At 40.1% G+C, this 27,360-nt stretch overlaps 2 protein-coding genes across 5 annotated transcripts; one reads left to right on the top strand and one right to left on the bottom strand.

The window, feature by feature from the left end:
- The first annotated feature begins 1,035 nt into the window (after positions 1-1,035).
- LOC147319458 (uncharacterized) lies at positions 1,036-20,246 on the top strand. 4 transcript variants are annotated; one of them, XM_086312125.1, is made up of 8 exons: positions 1,036-1,219; positions 12,516-12,579; positions 13,016-13,063; positions 13,974-14,003; positions 14,655-14,720; positions 14,851-14,919; positions 15,130-15,172; positions 16,364-20,246. In XM_086312125.1, the coding sequence occupies exons 1-8, from the start codon at positions 1,160-1,162 to the stop codon at positions 16,407-16,409; spliced, it is 426 nt and encodes a 141-aa protein (XP_086168251.1). In that variant the 5' UTR covers positions 1,036-1,159; the 3' UTR covers positions 16,410-20,246. The 4 variants fall into 4 exon arrangements, with proteins under 4 accessions (XP_086168251.1, XP_086168252.1, XP_086168254.1 ...); XM_086312126.1 differs by lacking the exon at positions 1,036-1,219 and adding an exon at positions 6,531-6,645; XM_086312128.1 differs by lacking the exon at positions 1,036-1,219 and adding an exon at positions 7,632-7,917.
- Positions 20,247-20,523: 277 nt separating this feature from the next.
- Positions 20,524-26,930, bottom strand: fxyd5 (FXYD domain containing ion transport regulator 5). The gene is made up of 10 exons (XM_086312124.1): positions 26,780-26,930; positions 25,482-25,527; positions 24,236-24,322; positions 23,886-24,014; positions 23,756-23,803; positions 23,323-23,367; positions 22,847-22,882; positions 22,688-22,762; positions 22,545-22,590; positions 20,524-20,975 (listed from the first exon to the last, which is right to left on the bottom strand). Exons 1-10 carry the CDS (start codon positions 26,834-26,836, stop codon positions 20,951-20,953), a joined length of 594 nt encoding a protein of 197 aa, XP_086168250.1. The 5' UTR covers positions 26,837-26,930; the 3' UTR covers positions 20,524-20,950.
- Positions 26,931-27,360: the final 430 nt, after the last annotated feature.

The following is a 27,360-nucleotide window of genomic DNA, read 5'->3' on the forward strand; positions in this document are numbered from 1 at the left end:
TGTCATAGTAAACCCAATTATTGCAGAGTTTGGCATACATTCACCACCGCTGTAGGGGGAAAAAAGGCTTGAAATACTTTGTATTTTTTATGCTAGAGGACTTGGACTCCACACAGACACGAGACTGGAGTGCAGATGGTAGACATTGTTAGATTGGGTAGGAAATCTGCATAACAAAGAGGTCCATATACTTTGCAAACAAAAAATAAACTAAAATAATTTGCTTTTACTATAAAAGTTGGGGGAAATGTTTATCTATTCACATACAGCAGCTCCAGTGTCTTGACCCACAGCTAAAAAAAAAAGAAGATCTAACAGATCTTCTAGATACAGTTATTAAAGAAATCCACTGTTTTGTGGCAGCTTGGGATTGTCCCATTTGTATCCAGTAAACTTCCACAGAAATCTTTCATCTGATAAAGAGCCATATCTTGTGGATCCCAGCCCAAGGTGTGAATGGGTACATTTACACATTCTTGTTCAATGCTGGTTCACCGCTATCTAAGGGTCTGAGATATATCAGGTCCATCGATGCGCATCAGGTAATCCTGTGGATTAGCATTAAAGTTCTCACACAGGTCACAAGGAGGGAAGAGAAGACCTTGGAATTTAAGCTGTGAGGACATGAAACTTCTACTGTTCCGCTCAGAGGTTTATATATGCACTCATGATGAGCATAAATATCATGCCAATTTTAGCTTGACAACGACGAGGCCTATTAACATCTCATTAGTGGTCATATTTTACTACCACTGATAGTTTCTTGTTGCTGACATAAAAAGGATTTGTTTAACAGCACTCATAGGATTGACTAATACTTAAAACACCAGGAAAATCCACTGAACTCAATTACGATCTAGGAAGGTGAACTGTAGAGTTACACAAGTTGAAAAGGTCTCTTGAAGCTATTTCTAAATAGAATCCAACATAATCAGTTCAAACAAAAACTGTACATAAATATGATGTTTTTCGGATGTAAACTTGTTGAATTCTGAAAGAAGAACCAAAACTGTCACCCTCAGATAAGAGGAAATTGGTTAGGATGCATAGGAACAAAACTGCCAAGGCTCAACCCTGCCACAAACCACAACGAAGTCCCTGCTCTAAAAATGGACACCTTCAAGCTTGACTGAAATTTGCAGCTCCCCACATAACCCAAATGCTTTATCAAGAATTTTTTGCTATGGTCATAAAACAACGACAATTTGGAGGAGTAAAGGTGAGACTCTAGCAACACTGAGCCAGCTTGTGGTAGCATCATACTCTGTGGCTGTTTTGCTGCCATTGCTACTGGTAGATTGCACAAAGTAGATGGAATAATGAAGGAAGCATACTACCTCTAAAGTCTTTAACTTGACCTTAAATAAACAGCTAGACGCCTGAAACTTGAACACAGTTGGGTGTTCCAGCAGGGCAGTGATCCTAAAAACACATCAAAACTGGTTTTGGAAAGGATAAAGGAGGCTAACATTAAGCTTTTCGAATAGCCTTCCCAAAGCCCTGACCTCAACCCTATTGAAAATTTATGGACTATGCTTAAAAGCCGGGTCCATGCCAGGAAACCAAATGATTTAAATATTTGGTTGGTTTTTAGTCTCAAAGCCATAAGACTTGTAAAATAAAACAACAACAAAAACAGTGCTTTTCCTCAAAAATTGTTAAGGACTTGAAGATGATTCTCCATTTTAGGATTCTGGTTCCAAGATTATGGCAAAAATTGTCCAGGATGAAGAGGAATATGCAAGTTTAATCAGTATTTTGCAACAGACTGCAAAGAGATGCCTTTATTGCAAGGAAAAGCTTTTGCCCTGGCTTTGGTTGAACACTGCACATGAGACAACAAGATTTCAGTGCCAATTAAAAGACCCTTTGGCACTTTTAATCACCCACGGGAGGGTAAAATCCACAATCAGTCTTATCAGTGCCATTAAATGAAATTATGCCATCTGAAGATCTATGTAATATATCTCCACAGAAACCACACAGGGCAATGCTCATGATGCTTCCGAGATAATGCAGAGCTAAACCAAAAGTGATGTCTAAAAGAACTAAATATATTTAGATATAGTTTGAGTGGCCCATTGCATGCCCAGCATTGCTTATTCGAATGTGATCGTTATTTTTAACTATGGCAATATTAAAGACCCTGATGGTGTTCTGCATGTTGTGGAGGGAGAGAGTGACACCATACTATACCACTTTGTCAATCCTACTGAAGTATTGTTGGTGACCATGTCCATCTGTTAATGTCCACTGTGTACCCATCTGATGGTTGCTTCCAGTCGAATAATAGGCCATGACACAAACCTCAATTCATGTTAAACTGGAGTCTTGTCTTGTGTCTTGTGCGCTCACTGAACTCAAATGGTGTCCAAAATCATCAGATCTCAAACCAACAGAGCAAATTTGGGATGTGGTGAAATGAGATATTTTGCATCACGATGATTTACATCGTCATTTCCAGCAACTGCGTGTGCGATGATATTATGTCAATATAGACCAATGTCTAATGTAGATACAGTCTCTGTGGAGGATATATATCTCTTCCATTAAACACGAAATAGAAAGATACTGCACGCAGAGCATGATTCATCTGAGTGGTTTACCACATGTGTCAAGGCTCGTTTTTATTTTTACATTTCATAGAGTTTAAAATTTTCATGCAACACAAATTAACGAAGTCACCATAAAGTTAGCACGCCACTATAGATCTATCAGTAACAACAGCTGTTTTGCATACACCTACATCAGTGGGTCAACTGGTTTTAAATGTTATCTGTTCACTGTGCTCATGCAGTGTCCTAGCATCAGGATATGTTCGTGAAGAGAACTAGAGAATGAATTTACCACCAGATTAGAATCTTCTGCGTTAACGTATTGATAATGTCAGTTTAAGTCGTTCCACTGAAATCTTACAAATACTTAATCTGGCATGTATATTCTACAGAAGGTGGGGAGGGCTGTTGTCCGTTCTACTTTCTGAAGTAAACATGTTGATCAGAACTGTCACCAGTTCTGCTGATTTTATCTTAAGTCATAACTGGGATGAAGTTTAAAGCACTACAAATAAGAAGCACATTCCTCTGCCAAGTGCAGGTGATGATGTGCAGAGTTGACACTAGTCACTGCCAACAGGAAACTGGAACTTATTCTTGTTGTTCAACATTGGAGGGAGAAGGTACAGGCAATCCCCAGGTGCATGCAAAGTCAAATAACAATGCCCACAGCTTTTTGAGAGGTTATCTTTGAGCCACAGAAGCTTGAGCTGCTTTGGGTGTAAATATGGTGACCATATCTTTACAAATTAAATGTGAGACATAGAGTATGCCTGTGGGACATGATTTTAACAGTAATGGTTCTGCTTTTTGATATACAACACATGCAATGTGTGCAGATTGTTTCATGCATCAAATAGCATGAGAAGGTCATATATGTATATATATATATATATATATATATATATATATATATATATATATATATATATATATATATATATATACATACACATACATACACACACGTGTATATGTGTGTGTGTTTTGAAGTGTTCCAGTTTCATTGCTAAGTTAACAGAACAAGTAGAAAAAAATGGAAGCTAAAGTTTGTTCTTGTGGTTTTATGTGATAGTCTCACATAAGTCTATCACCTGTTTTCAGCATAGTGACAATCAGAGATGGGCAGTAGCGCGTTACTGTAATCCAATTACTTCTTTCAAGTAATGAGTAAAGTAAGGGATTACTATTGCAAAAAATTTAATTAGATTACTGTTACTTTCCCGTAAGCACGCTGCGTTACTGCGTTACTAAAACCGTGATTTTTTTGCGAGTGTCTCATGACAATGACGTAAGCGAGTGCGACGTTTGTGGCGACAGCTGTGTGCAGATCAACAATGGATAATATATCGAGTGCGGGAGAGAGTATGAGCGTGCAGCGTTTAAAGCGTGGAAGTACTGACCTTACTTTGACTTTGATTCCGTGGGAAGAAAACTTCTCTTTACAGCGAAAAAAACCCCTTAACTTCCGAGCAAGCACCGAGTGCGCTACCACGGAATAGAGCTGGGCGATATGAGATTTTTTCATATCACGATATGTTTTTTTCATTTCAGGCGATAACGATATCTATCACGATATAAGCCAAATAACTATATTTGTAAGATTTAAATGTGCCGTTGCTCACAAGTAAAATGTGAAATAATCAGCAGCTTGTTTTTATTTAAATATTTATTTCCCATAATAAGTTCAACAGGGTAGATGTACTTAAGGAACATGAGACTTTTTCAGATAAATAAAGGCAAATATTGCAAACTACACAAAAGGCAGCCGCTAAAGCGTTTAAGTTTCAAAATAGGACAAACGAAACAGACTACTAAATTGTCAATTCCCCTTAGAAACAAAATATTAATTCTAAAAATAAATCTTAGTTTGTTTTACAGAAGAACAGACAAAACTGACTAACTTTTGTCAATATCAAATAAACTGAGAACTAAAAGGAAATTCTCAATCTCTCCTTGTTGTATAGCTGAGCTTTTCAAACAGTTTTAACAGTTACTTTAGTCTGACAAAAGCCGAATGACGAATTAGCGCTTCCAGTCAGAGACTGAGGCTACGTCCACACGTACACGGGTATTTTTGAAAACGGAGATTTTCCGTTTTCGTTTTAAAAAATAATCCCGTCCACACATAAAGGCAGAAATGAAGGAAAACGCTGCTATGAACATGCCAAAGCAGCAGGTGGCGCTAGATTCCTAACCGTGCAGAAATGTTGGCCAATCAGAAGTCTAGAAGCCTCGGTGGGAAAAAGTAAACAAAGCTGGGGCATAGAAGCAGAACCGAGTCGTAAGTGTGGAGGGACAGTAACTGTGTGTATATGTAAGCATTTAAACACTGCAGAGAGTAGAATTAACAGTAACAGTATTGTAGAAATTCATTTCACCGAAACAATAACGTGGCGCACAGTGTGACGCATGCACCAGTTTATTGTATTTCCAGACTTGCTTTCGGCACAATTTACAGTGCACGCTACTCTGTTTTTTGTCAGACTTGAAATAGCCGAAATACCTTCACACTACGGAACTTCTATGGCTCTTCCGTTTGACAATCTCTCCGGCATTGGAACCATCATCTGTTTTCTCTTCGGTCACGCTCGGTTGATTTTTCTAGTCGGCACACTCATTTCCTCCATTACGCGCTGGCTCCATTACCCGCTGGCTGCTTCCCAAACAAACACACGTGCGGCTTGGCACTTGTGCTGTACGTAACAAGTCACGCGACGTGACGCTGCAGCTGTGATTGGTTCGGCTCTGCGCTACTTAATTTGGATTGGCCGACCTTTTTTTTTTTTTTTTTTTTTTGAGGACAAGAGCGGCGAGGTCTATCGCGATAGCTTAATTTCTCTATCGAGTAAAAGTTATATCGCGATACATATCGTTATCGTTCTATCGCCCAGCTCTACCACGGAATGGGAAATTCACAGACAAACTCGCGGATTCTTCCACTGACCACTGCGGCACACCTGCACCAAGGCAAACATCCGCCTGCTATACAGGTGAAAATAGAGCAACAGGAGTCTTTGATTTTTTTTAAATTTCTGCTGTGTTTCACTTGCATTTATTTGAAAGACTGAGTGTAAACACAAAAATAATATTTTATTTTATGTGCTGGAATGTGCAGAAAATAGGTTTAAATGTTAAACAAATTTCTTCCAGTCAGAGAATGTTGCATATAATTACATTTTTGCTTGATACATAAAGTTAAAAGATAAAAACTAATAAACCAAGTTTTAAAAAGACAACTGTCTAAAGTCAGTATTGACCTATGAGAAAAAGAGGCAATCACATGAAGAGCACTGTCGTAAAGGGAGACAGGATTAAAGATCTGCATGATCCCAGCAGTTTAAGGACACTAATGTGAGACCTGAGCTAGTGATCACCATTGAGCTGGCAGCAGTCTAGTTAGGAAAGTGAGCACTAATAGGATAGTTAGTCCTGCAGGAGGACACGTCACGAAGTAAGCTGTTGTTGCAACCGGTCCAGAGACAAAATGCTAACAGGGCTGTGACAGGCCACGGAGAAATGTCACACTGGGAATGTGGTAGAAGTCATTGTTGGTCATTCCCTTTGGCAATGACAGGCTGCAGGGTCATTATGAGGGGAGAAGAATAAACAGAAAACTCACTACCAATAGCTACTGGCTTCTGACAGGCCTGCAGAAGAGAACATAAAATTGAATTACACTTTAGATTCAATAATAAACATTTGAATATGCTCCTGCATCCCAGCTGCAGGAAACATGCACATGGAGGAAACAATAACACGATTAAGAAACAAAGATGAACTACCCTGACAGCAGCAGATGATTTTATGAGCACAAACAACACACTGGCGCTAATGTGATCACTGTACTCCTATTCACTTGGAGCACCGAGCAAGTTTCACAATCTGCATAGCAAGTCAAGTTGTAGAACAGATAAGATAAGTGGTGTCAAATTTCCACAAGCTCAGCAGCCAATGACGAAGTTTGTTGGCTGACTACACCTGTATTAATGTGCACACACTCTGGCAGTTTCCATGATAACAAGGATCTTGGAGAGCGAGCAACAACATACCAGCAGAGTATCGAAACAACTGAACAACTCATTTAAATGTAAGTTCACCTCGCAGCCAATATTCTACCTGAGTTTTGCTTACTGAAACTGCACATTTGTTCCCTACATGTTAGCTCCCTGCATACTTTTGTACTGTATGCCTTTTTATTGCAAATAGCTGGGAAACGTAATGAAACTCAAACTGTTGCTATTATTTTATTTTTTTAGCATTATTATGGTAAGAAATGCAAACTGCTTATCGGTGTGGTGGCTCTGTTTTTAAAGTACAAGTCAAGCGTATAAAACAAAGCGTTCTCATCGGGACACCAGTTAATACGACTTCCGTTTCTTTTCTTTTTTAAATATCACTTTACTTTTTTTTTTCTTTTTTTTTTAATTTCTGAGGGAACTGGTCATTCAAATCTAGACAAATGACTCAAGGGAGGCAACAGAAGTGTAAGCAAAACAGCTACTGCAAGCTAAACCTTAAGTAAACGAAGCACTAGCCTGCTAAAAATAAAAACAACAGGCAGACTGTAACTGTTCGCACAAGCGACCTTTGAATGATTGTTAAGTACAGCCGAGCACGATCAAACCAGGTGGCGCCAACTGGTGCGAAAGTACAAAGTGAATTTAAACACATTGAGATATTAGCGATTTTCCTTTAAAAAACAAAACAATAAAGCTTATGCAACATACAACTGGACGAGGAAAAGCTTAGATTCAGGCTGAGCTAACACACCTGTGCTTGGTGCAGTGGCGCGCGCGAGACTGTCAATCAGCCGCGCGCGTGTGGTCGTAATCAGTGGCTGAATAACTCCGAGCCAACTAACTGTCTGATCATAAGTGCTGTAAGTGTTTTGTTTTCGCTCCCCTCCCGTTGCAGCTTTTAGTTTCAGTTTAAACAAAACCATCATTACCAAACCGGGGGCAAGTTCTTCTTTGCCACATTACGTTTAACCCCCACTCGTTTTCAGGAAACTCACTTCTTGACAGCTCTGAGGAACAAGAACAAGAGAGGCGAAGGTGCTTTCCGCCAACTAAAACTCCAAGTGTTCAGCTAGTAGTTTAGCTCTAAATGAGTTGACAGTGAATCCCCCTTGTAGGTCAGGGAGACGGAGAGAGAAAAGAAGAAGCTTGCCCTGATCGTGGCCTACACAGCAGAAAAGGGTTTCCTGTTACACACTCGGCCCCCGCGATTTACTCATCTGATCGGTAGACGTCTGCCGTGAGTCCGCCACTTTAAGGGATACACAAGGATATTATTACAAAAACCGCTCCATATTCCACAGTCGGAGTGTGTGTTTTGAAATGGTCTGTCTCTCGCATTGGTAGGTCACTGGATTTTTAAACGTTTCACAAGGTGCGATTTTTAGTATTCAAATGCTACAGGAAATCAGCCAGCTTCACAGTCTTATTGTCTTTGCTAAGTTCGTGTAGATTGTTGTATACCTGTCATTTTAATTATTATTATTATTATTTCTTTTGTTTTTATTTTTTTAGATGTTGATTGAGACATACTTGATTCTTAACAGTAGCTGATCACGCAGTGAGTCAGCATCAGTACTGTAATTTTATCATCAGTTCAAATCAGCAGGCTTCTTCCATAGAGAAACAGGTGCTTTTCAAAAAAAAGAAAGTTTGATTTCTTTTTTCCTTTCTTGGGACACTTCAGCACCCCTTACCTCACTTTCTCTGTGTGCTGCTTTCATACCAGTGCGAGTGAGTCTGTTTTTTGTCTTAAAAATTAATCTGCAAACAAATAACAGTGTCTTTTCCCCACTGTTCTTAATCAGGTTGCTTGCAGGGCTTGTCAGAGGTAGAGCACAGGTATCAAATCTTGATCTTGCAGAAAGTTTTTGCTCACAAAAAAAGAAGATGGTGAGAGAGAGATTTTGTGTTGCTTGTTTCCTGACAATGCATTTCAGATAGGTTGGATTTTGAAAACCCTCGATGTGACCAGGATAGGTCTTGTGATAGTGTTAACAAAACAGAACAACAGCTTTATCTCCATCAGATAAAAGTAAAGCTGAAGAGTATGTGCCCGGTGTACTGTTTGTCCTTATTCAGGTTGTTGATGCCCTGGTCAGAGCAAAGGTTAAAATGCACCTGCATTTTTTTTTTTTTTTTTTTTTTTTTTTTTTTTTGTGCAGCTGTGGAATTATACCTGCTCATTCCACTGGGTGCTAACCGGTTTTATGTTTTTGCACACAAACACAGGCAGAAAGGGAGGCCAAATACAGGATATGAGTCTCCAAGACGGCGGAGCCCCACAGCCAGTCACACACTCATATCCTCTTAGTTGTTTTACTCTTAGCTGTACGACCTGATGCTCAAGAAGTCACCCACAGTCTAACACTGTATTGGAAATAGCTGTGTAGTTGTCATACTTGTTGTCTGCCCGTAGTGGATTTCTCACTGGTATGCACGGAACCGACTGAGTTATTGTGAGTTTTGCTTTATTTGATTCTTTTTCTTTTATCATTACTTTCATTGTCACTTTGTTTGTGGTCCAGTGGGACTGCAGTATGCTATAGAAGAGAGGGGGGAGGAAAAAAGGAACAGCATCAACTTCACTTAGATAAACAGCTGCTGCACCGTTGGCAGAGCTGAGTAAACATTTCAATAAAAATATTTTCAGTCTTCGCCGAACCAGAATAAGCATCCACTTCTGGGAAAATAAATGGGGAAGAATAACGAACAATCTCAGTGCCTTTTCTCTTCCACGCAAGCTCTCATATACCAAGTTGGTTTAAGCAATAACACATTATCAGAATGATGGTAAAGTTTTTTTTTTTTTCCTTTTTCGTTGCAGTTGTGTCCTATCGTTCAGTTTTTCTTGTATTTGGTTTCCTGTTAACACTTTACATGGAAGAAATTCTGATATTTTTGCCCACTTTGATTGTTATCGTTCGTATCAGAGCCTTGTCAAGGTGCACAGTGGAACGAGCAGAGGGCTGTTATCTGTGTGAGCAGATAAGAGATGGTCGCCACTGCAGTTAAGTTTATGCACTTGCACTAAACTTCTGTTTGTGCATCTGTTTCGCTGTTACAGATGAAATTGGATGGGTTGGAGGGAGTCAAAAACATTTGTTCCAAATTAACTCTGGTAAACAAGATTTTTGGTGCTCTTAGGTCTGCTAATGTGGCTAGACAGGTATGATGTTCAGGGTTAATCCTGTCAAACTGCATTAGGGGAACTAAAACAAAACCAAGACATATTCCCCCTGCAGCATCAGCAGCACAGTGTATATGCCTGTCATGCAGCACCGCACTGTAGTTTGATGATTTGTTGATTTCTTCATTTATTGTCTACGATCTTTGCACCTGTAGCTAGACGGCAGCTGGCATATGCACTTTACAAGTTATCCCCCGGTTATTATATGTGGCAAATTGGGTGTGGTGTAAAAGAGCAAATTCAGTTGTGATTCAGATATGCAAGAATATATTACTCAATTTGAAAAAAGGAGGGGAAAATGGGGGTAAATATTATTCGGGAGCTGTTTTGATAGAGAAGCAGTGGACTGGGATGATAAATATTTCCAAATTGGATCAGCTTATTATTTTGCCCAGTGCGACTCTGAAAAGCAAATTGGATACACAGAAGGGGATTGTATTTGCAGCTTTTTAGGTTGGCTGCGTTTGGAGATTTTCTTCAGCTGTTTAAGAGGCCTGCACACAGCACACTCTCGCTCAAATCAGTTGTGTGATTAACATCTCTTTTCCAATATAATCAGCCCAAATACTTCATGATGCTGCCCTACATTATAGATATTTGTCTCACATGAGAGACTACAGTTTTCGACTGGCATAACAGTATTTATAGATGAGATTATACATGGCAGAATTAAGTGTTGGGTAGATCTCTCATTAATCTGTCCAAAAGCGTATTGCATAAAGAAGTGATGTCTGCTAATCCCGTTTCTTATTGCCCCTGCATCTTATTCACTTTCATTCACCATATTTGGAATTGGTGCTACTAATCAGAGATCATTGTGGACTACTTCCTTAAATTGTGCTAGTGTAGGATATAGTAAGTGACTAAGTGCTGGGGTAGGCGCCCCTTAGTGTTTCATAATCTACACCTTCACAATGCAGGTCACCTCAGTTCTTCCCTCACAGCTAAGGAAATAAGCACACAATGGGGAAGGCTAACAATGAAGGGGCGCCTACTGTGTAACATGTGACACAAAGGTCAGTGGGAGAACTGCAGTGTTTCTGTGTACAGTATTAAACGCTGCATGAATGACTATTGGTTCCTGACCGCATGCCAATTTTTGAGTGACTGAACCGCGCCATGAAGGCTACATCCGGGACACTGAGTGGGAGAAAGGTCATTCTCATGGTTTTTCCATTTAAAAATATCTGCATCCACTTTGTGTTGGACACAGCTGGGGCTTTGTTTGGCACGTCAAGAACACCTGCGTTTCACATCTACATGGTTTTAAAAGGGAATAGAGATGGCGTTTGTTTTTGGGCCCTCTGCCATGAGGAAGTTCCGACATGGATGTTTTTTTTGTTTTTTTTCTCCTCCTCAAAAATAACAACGTACCATACAAAAAAACAAGAACACCATCATGGAAAATGTATTTGTCACTCGGTGTCAATGACCAGATTAAGGTAGAAGGAAATGAAATTAAACTGAGCTCATATTTGTTTCCCCCTCCAATTAGGATGACAATAGTAACCTAATGCTTGGCAGGATGCACTAAATAAATAAGAAATACATTTATTAGTTTTGTCACGAGTTTGAAAATGTTGAGCAATGAAACAAACCAACAGAGGCCCAGGAGAGTGCAATCAAACAATGAGTTTATTAAAACACACGCAGCAAGTATGCAGCATCACATCAGCACACATCTCCTGCTAAGAATACACTTGAAAATGATTTTATAACATCAGGGTTCATGCCCCTTCTTGCATCAATTACACATCGAATACATCGATTGCAGTAAATGGTACACAGAAGTTCCTCTTATAACACCTTCCATACATGGCAATAAATTTCAAGCCTATATGGTCTCTAAGGGCTTGTCCTTTTCTTAACTGGTCTTCTGCCATCTGTTACTAAGCAAACTGAAATGCAGTTAGAAGCTAAATGAATTTCGGGCCTTTGGCCTGGCAGGTTTCTGGATTATATGTGTGTTGTAAGCGTGTATGCTGTTTATCCTTCTATGCGCCAAGTCACCTACACAATAGATTGTGAAGACATAGCGCTTCACAAAGCTTAAAACCTTCTTTAATAGACTGAGCATCAACACTGAATGAGCACAAACATGCAATGTGTATAAAATAATTATAGCTGCATCTGTAATAAAAAGGTTAAAGTGGTGGCAATAGCTTTAATAAACATCTTCAATGCAATATCAAGGCTGTGGGATATATTATTAATGCAATGTTGTATTGTAGCAGTAAAATGATTTTCTGTATCTCCACAGTTTCCTTTTTGTTTTGTCAGTGAACCTCTTCATGGACACCTTTCTTGCTCAATCTTGTTTTCTTGCCTTGGTCCAAAGGCTTTGCATGAGGGTTGGAAAATGATGAATAGGCACTTGTTGCTAGCTGAGTGTGTCAGAATCGTTAGAACGTTGGGTTTTTTTGTTTGTTTGTTTTTCTTCCTTCTGTTGGGTATCATGAGGGGGGAACGCCTGTTGACACTACCCATCTAGGATTGCAATCTAGTTATGCACGCATGCCTTTAAAACTTGTTAAAGTAGCGCAAGAACTGCCTGCCTCAAAATTTGTAGTTTTCCACTGACTAGCAGCACTCAGAATGCCAGGCAAGACCCCAGTAATAGACAGCACTTCATCTTTCAATCTCACTCAGTCTCTAAACCAAAAAACACCAAGCTTTCACACATATCAGTGACTGAATATTAATAGCAGATATTTTTAACTTCGTGTCTTTTTTTTTTCTTTTCCCCTGCAGCATTTGAAGATGATGCGATTGCTGTGTCTATGTCTGCTGCTACTTCTGCCAGCTTCTGCTGCTGGTAAGTTCTCATATCTTTGACTCTTTCAGGTGATAAGCATCTAATCAGGGTCTATGCATCCCTGTGCCAGCTCCTGTTTTCCTCAACTACCTGCATATGTGTATGTGTCTGTGTCATCCTCAACAAGGTTAATGCGTGCAGTCACTGTTGATTTCCTTTTTTTTTTTTCTGCCTATTGGACACACTTGAACAATAATAAGTAATAAAAACATGCATGAAGTTTATAGCAGCAAGCCCATGGCTGTGCTTTCTTTGATATGGAAGATGTCATAAATGAACAGGTGACAGGAGACTCTGTGACGTACATGAAGTACAAGTATGCAGTTAAACCGACTGAGTCTTCATCTGCGTGCTACACGCTGAGTGCCTCCTTTGATATTACCAATAACTGTTTTGAATAATAAAATGTTTGAAAATGTGTATCTCACTGTTTCAGCTCTGCAAGCATTTCGTAACTCTTCAGAACTTGAAGGATCAGCTGATGGTATGTAAGCCATATTTTGTCCAGTAGTACTTTTACTGCATCGCCTATGGAACAAATTGTTTTTTGCAGCCTGTCACTTTAGGAATCAGTCTGACACATTAATTCATTTTACTTAGAATTAAGCGCTCGGATCAGCAGGCCGACCACACCCGTGCATGACGGTGAATGGCCTATTAATGTGTTTTGAGAAGAATTACTAGGCTTAAATATTCTGAAGTCATTTAGCTGCTTCAACGTGTTTTTCATGTGCTGTCGTTGTCGCCTAAGTGTTGATCCTTGTTTTGACTCCGGGTAAGCGTAGTCAGAGGGAACAAGTGATTTATTGATTTATTTATTTATTCATTCCCCCCTTGTAAAATAGAAATATGATATGAAATAGAATATCATTAAAAACATGATATAGCTGTATAAATCAGCCCCGTGTGTAATGGTGGGTTATAATTTTCCATATCTATCTCCACTCCTGGTAATTGTTGTATGGTGGCTACCACTTAAAGCTCTTCTTCCTCATTTAGAGTTTTATTATTTGCTCACAGTTGAAGTTGTTTTTAAGGCCGCGTTGTTCTTGTTTGCAGTCTTATTGTTTAGTGTTCTCATAAGGTTTAGCTTCCCTGTGTTACAATATTGATTCTTGTTTATAGTTTTCATTTTTTCCTCTCGGGCCTCTTGGCCTCAAACTGATTTTATATTCCCACCCCTTATCACCACCACAACCACGATCAATAGTGTTGCTAAAAGATTCAAAGTGTTGTCTGTATCCTCACTGTTGTACAATTCAAGAACTCTTACACTGTTAATATAAGAAGGCGGTCATAGTGAGAACCTGCATTTCTGCACTGACTGAACAGACGTCTCATTTGTCCCCCTTTTTTTTTTTTTTTTTTTTTTTTTTTTTTTTTCCCCCCCGCAGACCCAGATGACGAGGATTATGTGGAACGTGGTGAGTTTGTTGCCCTACTCTGTGTAGTCTCTATTTCATACACATGCACTGTACTGACAGCTGCACAGAAGCCGGTATATGAAGGTTATGGCCTCTGTTATTGTCAGTAAGTCTGTATAGTATATAGGTTGTTCTACTCCACTAAGCTGTGGCCCCAGTTGGCTTTTAGCTCCCCTCAACCATTACGGCCTGAATAGAATCAATTAGCTCTGTAGAGGGGGCCCTGTGGATTGTGCTGAAAGGCCAATGAACACGTCAACATCTCCGTCATCCTGTCGGTCAGCTAATCAACACTGGCATTCTCGTTGTCTCACCATCCGCTTTTCCGTCACTCCTCATCTTCGCTTTGATAGACATTTGATAGACTTACAGATCTGTTTACAACGGCCTGCCTGCCAAGTGGAGAAGCAGCATTTCTGAAAATGGCTACAATTCTTTTTGAAGCCCCAAGTACTCTTTTCCTCTCCTTGTAGACACACGTACATAGGCTTAAATCTTTTGTTCATTTCCTTTAAAGTGCATTTAAATTTCTCAAGCAGCACACGAGTCAAAATGTGCAGATAAATTAGGGAAATTTCATTTGTAGAAAGTATGTGTGTTTGTGTGTGCGCGCGTGTGGACATTTTGACATTTCTCTTTGTAACTTTCCAGAAGCTTCAGCCAATTTGAATCTAAATGCTGGGCCAGGCAAAACCACTGGTGTGGAGGGCAACAGTGGTAAGAAGTATCTGAATTGTAATTATTTATATATAGTAATGTATAAAAATGATTTTAAATGTCAACATTTGCAAGTGATTCATAATGTCATTGTGCTGATTCCTTTTTTTTTTTTTTTTTGGTCTTTCAGATGAGGGCTACATGATTATAATAGTTATAGCGGGGGTGGTGTTGGCTCTTTCGGTCGCAGCAGTTGTCAGTAAGTACTCTACGTTTCCTTGAAATAAAGCCTTTTGCATTTCCACAGGTGACAAATATATTCCTTTAAAGCCCTCCAGTGCTTGGCTGGAGTCAGCATAGTTTCTGTGTGCTTTGTGCAGCTTTTAATTCTTAAACAAATGTGAACTTTTCTCTTGTGGAGCGTTGACCTTATTTGTTTTCTTTCTTTTTTTTCTTCGTTTACTTGCAGCCATATTGATAGTGAAGCGCAAGATGCAGCAGCAGGAGCAGGGGTAAGAATTAGAACATTTTCTGACTATTTTCTTTGCATCTTTTATGTACTTCAGTGCTCAAGAAAAACGCTGTATGCATATTCTCATTATGTCCGTTGTGCATACTGTGGCAGCGTTTTTAAAAATTCATGTTTTTCTTTACGCTAAGTCGGCCTTCGAGTAACAAAACCAGTCGGGTGGGTAACAGCCTTTCTGGCTCCCTTGCCGATTTGTCCCATTTAATCCAACTCGTCAGCTTGAAAACTAGAGAAAAAACAAAATTGTAAGCTGCATCCACCCATTTGAGCCTGTCTGGACTTGCACAGCAATTAGTAACACAGTCTGAGTCCTACGCCACCACCAGTGAACACACCACACCTTACCTTTTTAGCAATCAAACAATAACCTTAAGGCAGGGCCCCTAGGTCTATATGACCGAATGGGACAGGACTTAACCTGTTCAAAAGCTTACCTCATGAGCTGAGGCCTAAGTAGACACCTCTAGTCAGAAATAACGCAACAGGGTAAACATGAGACTGACTCAATGACAACAGTTGGCCAACGGCAATCAGACAGCAGAACAGCCTAAACCAGTTAAACTGAGAGACTCTCTCTGTTGTTTTGGGTTTTTTTTTTTGGGTTTTTTTTTCCTCCTCTGTTGGAGAACATTTTGCAGTGTAATCAATTTCTTTTGTCCTGGAGGTGTTATGTAATGTGATGTGCAGGTTGGGTCAGAGGGGTCATGGAGGTCAAATCGGGCTTCAAAGATCTTTAAAGCAGCAGCGAACAGCTGTCGCAGAGCGGATCCCCAAGTCGATGTGCAAGGGTTAAATTCCTCTGCAGGATTACTGGCTGCCTCCTGGGGCTGCAGTCAGCTCTGGCAGTGTTTGGTGCTGACTGATCGCTCTGTTGAAAAGAGGCTTAATCACACAGCAACCTCTGGCTTGTTGGATCAACAGTGCCTTGCCAGGTTTATAAGTCCCACCTGGGGATGAGCTGTGTTCTGAGGTGATGCAGTCACTGTGCACCTGTCAAAGCCCTGTAGCACTCAGCAGACATGCCGTTTCCTGAACTCCGCCACACAGAGACGCTTCTTGTGCATCTCCAGACGTTTTCTAAAAATACCTTTAAAGGTGAAATTTTGCTTTTAACCTGCTTCACCTCACCCCCTCCTGTGGTCTCTTCTCTCTCTCTTACTCTGTCTCTCCTCAGGATCTACTCTGTGCCAATAGAACAGGACCACAAAGGGTCCGTCTAGTTCCTGGTCTACAGCTTCAAGCCCTATAACACACAGGCAAGAGAGGTCGATGCATCAGGAAATGTTATCTCCTACTCTTTGACTCAGGACAGCTAGACTTCTTGGAACAACAGCCTGCTTCTGAATGTTCAGTTCATTCCTCCCTCCCACATAACCTCCTATACATGTGTAGCATATGCAGTGTGTTTTTTGTTTGTTTGTTTTTTGTATATTTTTGTGTTTGTCCCAGTCATTTGTTCTGTACATACACATAATTTAGCCTGGGACTTTTGGAACACAGTCAAACCTTCTAATTGGATTCTATTTGAGGAATCCAAATCAAAGCCAGTGAATGTGGCTTAAAGCTCCTTTTGTTGAAAGGGATAATTTAGCACAGCCAGAACTCCCTGATTTTTTTTTTTTCCCCCTTTAATTCCTGAGACAAGAAATTATTCCCAACGACTATGCAGTGTAACTCTGAGAGACCCGTCTATGTGAAATGGTCGTTGAGTGAGACAAACCACACTAATCCAGCCTAAGCCGGCCTCACGTTCATTCCTATTCACTTGTGTCACATTTTCTCTTCCTGGCCCATTAGGAATGACAGGAGGCAACAAAATAGGAAGATAAAAACCCGTTCACTGTCTTCTTAACTTCCAGTTACAAGAGGAGAGGGAGGGAAAACCCCTGAAACAAGTGGAAATGGCTAGTGCTAAAACCTTCCTGCACTGCCACAAATTAATCAACCACCATGAATGATGATGTTTTCCAATCCCCTCTTCTTGAAAGGCTTTCACTTTAGATTGTAAATAGCTCTCTGAATGCTGTGGAGAGTTAGATTAATGCCTCCCACACTGTTACAGAGAACCTCGTTATGAGGGAGGGAAGGATAAAATCTCAAGAATTAAATAAAGTAGGATGATTGGGGAAAATGCCAACAATGCCTTTGTTTCATTCATACAGAACACACAGTTTTCTCTGGTTTTATGCAAATCAACCTTTTCGTGCTGTGTGCAGGAACCCTTTCTATCCAAGAATCTAAGGTGCCGGCTTCCCTGGTTGTTTGTCGGCAAAAGGGAATCTGTTTTCCTTGTCAGCTTTTTGTCTGTGCCATCAGAAGGAGCACTGATAATGGAATTAATAACACTGGGAATGACTATATAGAGTTAAATAGTGGATTTGCCGAAGCAGCGTCTCACTTTTCTCTTCCACTAAATATCTTGCAATATATCTTGCCACTGGGGAGTGGGCCTGGCTGCCATCCAGACCTGAGAGCAAACCTCCCCCCCCTCTCCCCCCACAACAACTATGCAATCAGGTCCTTATCAAGGATGTGCACTCCCTATTGGTGTGTGTGCTGAAGTGCTTTCGTTTAAAAACAAAAACAAAAAAAAAACTATGCTTCCCACTCGATGTAACCCAGATGTGATTATTGTTTGTGCGTTTTGTTTTTACTGTGCCCTGCGCTATTGTTATGTCTTGAAAGTGTAGCATTCCCCTGTAAGCCTTCAATATCTGTCAGCATTTCAAAAAGAGGACTATTTGAGGGGAAAAAAATTGCAGCACGAAACATTTCACTCTTCTCTGTCTGTCAGTCTGTCCCTTAGTATTTACTGATTCTCACTTTGTAGGACAAGCATAGCACATTTCCAAAACCGATGTAGCAATGTAGAAAGCAATCGGGCTCATGCGGAAACCCAAAGAGTTATTCAGCACCAGCACGCCTTTAACCAAATTCTACTCAGCTGCTCAGTCTCGTAAAGCCTAACTGTTGTGACTCTATTTGTGTAAAGCAAATGTTGCTGTGGAGCTTTTTTTTTTTTTGTTTTTTTTTGTTTTGTTTGTTTTAACTACTGATATATTTATCTTTGCAGGCTAAAAGCATTGCGAAACTGTGCACTTAATCTTGCTTTCTAATACACAGTATAATCCATGTATTTACAAATGTACACAGCAATGCACTTGCATTGTCTCTATAGAAATCTCATGTTTTGGAGAAAGATTTTATTATGATTCTGGGTGGGGCCCACTGATAGTGGGAGTTTGTAAAATGTATATATGTTTGTTTGTTTTTTTTATTTAGTTTCATACAAAACTACATTACAGGTCCTTCTCAAAGAAAATAGCATATTGTGATAAAGTGCATTATTTTCTGTAATGTACTGATAAACATTAGACTTTCATATATTTTAGATTCATTACACACAACTGAAGTAGTTCAAGCCTTTCATTGTTTTAATATTGATGATTTTAGCATACAGCTCATGAAAACCCCAAATTCCTATCTCAAAAAATGAGCATATCATGAAAAGGTTCTCTAAACGGGCCTGACCTGACTGCTGTCCAGAAGGCCATCATTGACACCCTCAAGCAGGAGGGTAAGACACAGAAAGAAATTTCTGAACAAATAGGCTGTTCCCAGAGTGCTGTATCAAGGCACCTCAGTGGGAAGTCTGTGGGAAGGAAAAAGTGTGGCAGAAAACGCTGCACAATGAGAAGAGGTGACCGGACCCTGAGGAAGATTGTGGAGAAGGACCGATTCCAGACCTTGGGGGACCTGCGGAAGCAGTGGACTGAGTCTGGAGTAGAAACATCCAGAGCCACCGTGTACAGGCGTGTGCAGGAAATGGGCTACAGGTGCCGCATTCCCCAGGTCAAGCCACTTTTGAACCAGAAACAGCGGCAGAAGCGCCTGACCTGGGCTACAGAGAAGCGGCACTGGACTGTTGCTCAGTGGTCCAAAGTACTTTTTTCAGATGAAAGCAACTTTTGCATGTCATTCGGAAATCAAGGTGCCAGAGTCTGGAGGAAGACTGGGGAGAGGGAAATGTCAAAATGCCTGAAGTCCAGTGTCAAGTACCCACAGTCAGTGATGGTCTGGGGTGCCATGTCAGCTGCTGGTGTTGGTCCACTGTGTTTTATCAAGGGCAGGGTCAATGCAGCTAGCTATCAGGAGATTTTGGAGCACTTCATGCTTCCATCTGCTGACAAGCTTTATGGAGATGAAGATTTCATTTTTCAGCACGACCTGGCACCTGCTCACAGTGCCAAAACCACTGTTAAATGGTTTACCCACCATGGTATTACTGTGCTCAATTGGCCTGCCAACTCTCCTGACCTGAACCCCATAGAGAATCTGTGGGATATTGTGAAGAGAAAGTTGAGAGACGCAAGACCCAACACTCTGGATGAGCTTAAGGCCGCTATCGAAGCATCCTGGGCCTCCATAACACCTCAGCAGTGCCACAGGCTGATTGCCTCTATGCCACGCCGCATTGAAGCAGTCATTTCTGCAAAAGGATTCCCGACCAAGTATTGAGTGCATAACTGAACATAATTATTTGAAGGTTGACTTTTTTTGTATTAAAAACACTTTTCTTTTATTGGTCGGATGAAATACGCTAATTTTCTGAGATAGGAATTTTGGGTTTTCATGAGCTGTATGCCAAAATCATCAATATTAAAACAAAAGGCTTGAACTACTTCAGTTGTGTGTAATGAATCTAAAATATATGAAAGTCTGTTTATCAGTACATTACAGAAAATAATGCACTTTATCACAATATGCAAATTTTTTGAGAAGGACCTGTATGTTTTAAGAAGTTACTTATGTTTTTATGCACTTTTCTCTTAAGGTAAACTCATGTTTATTTTGTGCCAACGATCACAATATATGTACATGTGTGATAGCTCACAGGAAAACTGTAGGTGACAGAATATGATGAATTGGATCTGTTTGCACAGCTGCAGTCACCTTGATTTTCTTCTGATGGTGATTACAACATACTACTGTATATTGTGTATCTATGCTGCGCTCTGGATTGTGTTTGTTTTTTAATAAATGTGTTATGAAATCTGCGTGCCTTCTCCCAGTTTCTTGTTTGCATAATTTTGATGCCATATGGATACAGAGATAATGTGCCAATGGATGTTGTTTAATCTAGGGCTTTACTCGCTTACAAGCATAGAGCCACTAAGAGGCTTAGACACTCTTACTAAACATCCTTTTTCGTTAAGATTCAAAGTGTAAAGCGAGTGTGGGAGCTATGATGAAGTGAGCTAACTTTTATTTTTATATCCTCACAGAACAGTGAAAAGGGCTGTGCGAGATTGTCAAATATGAGATGATGCGGGGTTATTCCTCATAACCTTTAATAATAAATCCGAGCTGTGAGACACTGCCCGTGGCTATGGCATTAGTTACAAGATGCAAAGGTCATTAGAAACCAGCCTGCTTCATGGCTGAAGGTTTGATTAAAGTGGGATTCATCTATTCATTATTGTCCTGGATAAATAATCACTTAACTTTTTAAAGGAATTTTTCTTGCCAACTATTGAAATAGTTGACCATGATGAACCCGATGATGGTTCCACTTTTTTTACTTGTCAGCATGAATCATGATTTCCAAGTTTATTTATTGTTTTTCTATGACAGTTACTAAGCAGTGTGTCAGTCCACATTCACGCACACACAGACTGTCAGGTGTTTTTCGATTGATGGATTCCTGGTTGTTTTCTTGCAGCTGTTTTCTTTGGTTACTGGATTCATACGTGCTCTCTCCTTATCCTTGGGCTACCCGGTATGACCTGGACCAAAAAAAAGGGGGGGGGGGGGGGGGGGAGGAGGAAGGCATTACTCTTAAAGAATCAAACACTATTTCAGCAATCAATGATATTCATCAAACCTAAATATGAGGAAAAAACAAGATCTGTTGCAGTTCTGCCCTACAAACAGCTTAATGATAATCCCTTTGATCTATTAATCATCAAAGAGATTTCAGTCAGCATTCTGTTGCGCTATTATGTATGAAGTGACTCATTGCTATATATCATCAAGTAGCCTCTGATATTAACTATTTAAATCATCCAAATGCAGTTTCCCAACAGCACAAGGAGAGATGCTCCTCATGCACAATGGGCCGATATAGAGTCAGGTGAAAAAGAGAGTGCATTTTCTCTTACTTCCAAGGGTTTGGCTCAGGAAAAGAAGAAAAATAAATTACACATTTAATGCTTCCAAAAGAATCAAGATGCTAAGTACCAACCAGGTGCTGCTAATCAAGTATATTTGCGTAACTGATCAGCCAGTATTAGAACTTCTATAAAAACTGAAGTTTTGGAAGTTTGCTGGAGCATTCAGGTGTGTGTTAACACAATCCCAAGGAGGAAAGACATCAACATTGATCTCAGGGAAGCAATTGTTGCTACCCATCAATCTGGGAAAGCCATTTCCAAACAATTTGTCCATCACTATGTGGCGATAAAGATTATTCACAAGTGGAAAACTTTTTGGACAGCTGCCAATCTGCCAAGCAAATTCACCACAAGGTCAGATTGTGCAGTGCTTACAGAAACTGCGAAAAACCCAAAAGCTCACCTCAAACAATACAGGCCTCTGTTAGCATGCTATATGTTACAGTACCATTAGAAAAAAACTAAACAAATATGTCCTTTTTGAAAGGGTTGCTCGGAGAAAACTTCTTCTAGCGTAGCTTAAATTTGTAAAGCTGCATTTGAACAAACCACAAGACTTTTGGAACAACTTCCTTTAGCCAGAGAAGACTAAATAAAATCGAGATGTAATGCACAACATCATGTTCATCACAAACATCCAATACCAAATGTCAAACACTGTAGTGGAGTGGTGATGATTTGAGCTTGTTCTGCAGACAAAGGACCTTGGAATTTCCTTTGTCTGCAGAACTGACTCAGTGACTGAGTCTACTATGAAATCCCCTGTAAACCAAAATATTCTAGACATCTGTGAGGTCATCTGTCTGATAACTAACACCGATGAAACTGGGCCATGCAACAGGACAATGATCCCAAACACAGCTCTGGATTTACAACAGCATGGCTGAAAAAGAAAAGCGTCAAAGTCGAGCAGCAAACAAGTAATTCAAGTTATTACTGCTAAAGGTGGTTATACAAGCTATTGAATTCACACACTGCTTCTGCAGGTTGTATTTAAATTATTTTAGAACCTGGGAAGGACCAGATTATTTTTTTTATTATTACATCCTGAAATGAAAAACTTTAGACTTTAGAAGGTGCACTTTCTTTTTTTCACATCAGGTATAGCCAGACATTTTTTGATGTTTAACTGTATACGAATTTTGTACTGATAAAACAAAAGTTACAAATGTAATTACTTACTTTGTTGACCTCTTGCGGCATTTGGGCAGCCGATTGAACTTTCCGCCTACAGTCCAAACATAAGCAAAAGAGTAAGGAAGTTGGTAGACTATTACAAGAAATTGCAAAGCACAAAAATAGCTTTCAGATTTTCAGATACTTACAGGTAATGACCAATATGCCAAAGACGAACAGCACTGCTGCAATGACCAGTCCAGCATAACTCAGGGACTTATAATCTAAGTATATAAAAAACAAATCAAATAACCACAGAAAACGAGTAACGACACACAATCACACACAATCAAAGAGAAGCTTCTTACCATAGGTGAAATCTTTGTCCCACTCTGACTTCCACTCTATATGGAGTAAAGGAAGAAGAAAAAAAGTATTGACTTAAGGTTGACTGTTGAACAGAGGAAATATCTATAGGAACAAAAAAAGAGGCTCAGTGGGGAACAACTGTCAGAGATGGCATGAGAGATCTACTGGCTCTGCTGACATGCTGTTGATGGCGTATCAAAAACCTATCTATGGTAAGCCGGCACAGCATGAGGACACAAATATCTTATCTCTTCTTGCATAAGGTACAATCAAGCATTAATCTGTTAGCAAGAGAGGAAGTGAGGTGCTCTGTTCTATCACTACGCTGTGGGTTTGTTTGGAAGACGGGGAATTGTGATACTGTCACAGTCTGCCATGAGATAACAATAGAACCACGATGCCTGTGGCATTTAGGGTAACTAAGGAATATGGGAAATTTTTCCATTACTCCAGACAACTTTAGTGTTCCTTTTACCGATGGTTTTCTCGGGTGCAGAAGGGTTGGTTTTCACTGCAGGTGCTGGAAAAAAAGGGGAAAAAATTACTACATTGGACTTTTTTTTTTCATCTCTACTGAATATGTAATAATTTACAAGTTAAAACTTTTTTATTTTTGGGACATATTGACTCCATAGCTTACAGTTACCTCTCATCAAACTCCAGATTCAGTCTTGTGTTTAAGTAATTAAATTTCTAAATGTTTCAGTAGAATGAGTCAAAAGGAAATGTATGCTTTTCAGAATGTAGCATTTTCTCTACCTCAAGTGCTCTCTCTCGCTCTATTTTTGTCGGTGTCTGGTGGTGATACAGTTTGCTAACGTGGTCTACTAGCTAAACTTAATGGCTCTACTGACTCTTGATGTTTGAACATACATAGGTTAGGCAAGGCAGAGGGTAAAGACTCATACCTGAAGTTGATGTGAGCTTTGGTTGACTTGTTGCTTTTGTACTTGAAGCTAAAGAGGATGAATACGTATGATGAGAAAAATAGCATGCAGAAGAGAAATAATGGGGTTAGACACACACAAGACAAACTACCTGCTGAAGTCTCTATTCGTGATGTGGTAACACTGAGGGAGACGTTTGCTTGCTGGTTTGTGGGTTTTTCAGGTATAGTTTCCAGGGAGCTGTTAATATCTCTAGTTGTTCTCTTTTCCAGTGCTTCTCCTTTTACACACAGAAAGAAACTGAATTAGATGGATTGACAGACAGACAGACAGACAGACAGACAGACAGATAGACAGACAGACAGATAGATAGATAGATAGATAGATAGATAGATAGATAGATAGATAGATAGATAGATAGATAGATAGATAGATAGATAGATAGATAGATAGATAGATAGATAGATAGATAGATAGATAGATAGATAGATAGATAGATACCAGTGTTTACTGTAAATGTCGATTCAGCCTGCTTTGCATCTGTTGGTGTGGGTGCAGTTGCAGGTGCAGGTGTTTGGGCCCTTGACACTGTGGGGGGAAAAAAGATCACATGTGAAAAACTAAAGAAAAGTAGAAACAAACTTTCCATTGAAGGTTCCTATACTGTCCACTTTACATCAAGAACAAAGCACAGCGTTGTTAATGCCCGTGATTTTCTCAATGTGGCCAGACTTCAGAATGTGTCTGGCCAGGCACAGTAGCGAGGCCTGCAGATGCACTGAGTATGTCACAGTAATAGTCTTGTGAGTGGGCCTGTGAGGCAACCTCTGAGTGCAACAGAGCTGGATTGTTGTGCAAGACCACAGGACAGAGAGGCTGTTGTCTGTTTACTCACTCAGCACCTTCCAAATAGTGCCGAAGCTCCACAAAACCTCTACTTTCTTGGGCCAGTGCTGCCAGCACTACACAAATAAAGCCATACGAGGGAAAATATACTGAGATAGAAATGATTAACAGCTCACTCTACTTTTTAAAATTTTACCAATCCTTTTAAAATTTGTCACCTTCATGAATGGGACGTGTTGCTTAGATATAACTGTTAACAAGCTAATCCCCAAGTTGCAGGCTATTTTTTTCCTAATCTTACAGATAAAAAAAATAAGACAAGAAAAATTTTTTGTTTTGTTAATGCAACACCCCCCATAAGCTTCACATGCTTTGCTCCACTGCTTACTCCTTTACTTTAAGGGGAACCCTAAAAAGTAATGAAGCAGACATAGTTCTTTATTACCACCACTGAACAGAATAAGCTGCACTAAAGGTTGGAAGCCACACAGTATTTTTAGCTCCATCCCATCACAGTTTTGTGGTTCAATGACGGAACCATATTGTTACACTGGCAACCATGTCATGATTGTAGGTGCAAGAGTTTAGCAGACAATAAAAGTCATTATAATGGACTGATTTTTTTTATTTATTTATATATTTTTTAGATATTTTCTTTGGCATTTTTTTCTCTTAGAACTTTCTAAAGTTCCCCTGGCTGGTTCTTGGTCCCATGTGACACTGCATTCAAAAAATCCTGCAAATACGCCAATGTGCATCCTAACATAGGCTTACTGCACAGATACCCTGCTAAAGCTAATCAAGGTGATTAGGTTGTAATGAAATCTACAGTCTCTTTCAACCCCCAAAACGTTCACACTTGACTTCAGTGAGCCAAGTCTTCAGATTTTCTGGCACTCACCTCTTAACATCATAAACAGGAAAATGCTCAAGTAAACCAAAGTCATCTGAAAGAAATAAAAACAAAACATGTTTTCATGAGATGCTGTGAAACAGTGATGCAGAGAATGCAGCTCTCAACTACTGTCTGAACAAACTGTTGTGCAGTTATAGAATATTCAAGCACATCCATACCGCATGCAGACAAATGGCTGATCATTAGCACTGAGAAAAACGCTACTGATTTGTACTGTGTCTCTGCAGTCATGTAATGATCATACAGTTGTTAGCCCTGGGAATGAAAGGCTCCGGGTAGACGATTGAGGCAATACAGTATTCACTCTCCAACATATTGTGCACCGCTCAGTTACCAGTCAGGAAGCTGTAATCAGTCAGGTTCGTGCCACATGGCAGCTTCCTCTTCCTCCTATAGCACGCGGCGACATCACCCACATGCCTCATTCAGCATAGCAGAAAACAAATTCTTACTTTGAATGTCAGACTTTATAAGACACTTTTTTTTGTCAAATGTGAGTGATCGAGGCCACATATTATAGATGCAGTCCTCCCACGTATGCCTGTGCTAAACTTTGTAGCTGTATAGATCTAACTTCATCATATTTTGTTAGCTGTCACCAATTTAAAAATGGCATTGCAGCATATGTCAAAACGACTCTTTTCATGATAATAGAAATCCTTGTACCGGCGAGCCGCAACCTCCACATCAGTGGAAAACGTTGGCTATTTCTTCCTCCCCCTCAATATTTTGCCCACGGCTTAAACAAAAACAAAACAAAACAAAAAAACAGAAGTAGGAAATAAAAGTGTATTGTGATGTATAATTTCATAGCAACACCTGCCAACGATGAGCAACAGAAGCAGGCAGGGAGGCTAAAGGAAGTCTGTGCCAGGGACTTAGTTTGAATCCACTTCCAGTGAAAAAAAAAAAAAAACAATTAATCATGATCTTTGACCTATCCGGTGGCAGCTCATCCTCCGGGCTGGGAACAGTGTGACAGGTGAGCATTTGTGGCCGTCATGAGCTCTGACAGCTCAGATTAGCAGGTCATGCCAATCTTCATTTCACTCCAGAGCATATGTCAAGATGAGGCCTGTATCCCCTGGGCTGTACAGACGTCTTTCCCTTCCCCTAGCCTGACCCGCCTGCCTGTTTGTCACATCTTGCACTCTCACTCACTCTCCGTCTGTCTGTTCATCCATTTGTCTGTCATCCTCCATCAATCTCTTTTCACTTGGGTTAGACCAAAACACCCTTCAGCCCTGGGATATTCAGTCTTTCATCCAGGCTATTATGCTTACCTTTGTATCCATCCTGCGAGGTGCCCGAGTCCAGAGATGTATCCGCAGCTTCATCATCCACAGCGCTCTCCTCTGTGTGTCACTTGTGTGCAAGGCTAGTGGAGAAACGGTTAACCAACCACACCCATGTGATCACCCACTACTTCCTCACCCATTTGTCTGAATTCATTTTCAGACTTTCAGTCTCTCTCTCTCTCTCTCTCTCTCTCTCTCTCTCTCTCTCTCTCTCTCTCTCTCTTTCTTAGTCTCTTCCTCTGTGTTCTTTGGCTTCCAGTTTTCAGTTTGTACTTCTGCTTCATCAAAGCACCGTATGCCTTCTCTTCCTACTGTATCTATCTGGGCTAGTTAACCGTCTTGCTTCACATTTATTTCCTGTTTTCTCTCCATCTCTCATCTGACGCTGGCTTGCAAAAACAAAGAAATGTGACCTTGTATTAAGGGATTGCAGGCATGTTTACATTCACTTAAAAATGCATTGCATGCTGTATTAATTATCAGTCCCTGAACGCAATGAGATTGCAAAAAAATAAAGGCCAGAGGCCGGCAATGTGTATTATTCACTTTGAATTTTAACCCTATAT

Source organism: Aulonocara sp. 'chitande type north' Nkhata Bay, linkage group LG11 (genome assembly GCF_057382095.1).
Source record: "Aulonocara sp. 'chitande type north' Nkhata Bay isolate Kocher_YH1m ecotype deep benthic linkage group LG11, A_spYH_male_GT1.1, whole genome shotgun sequence".
NCBI lineage: Eukaryota > Metazoa > Chordata > Actinopteri > Cichliformes > Cichlidae > Aulonocara > Aulonocara sp. 'chitande type north' Nkhata Bay.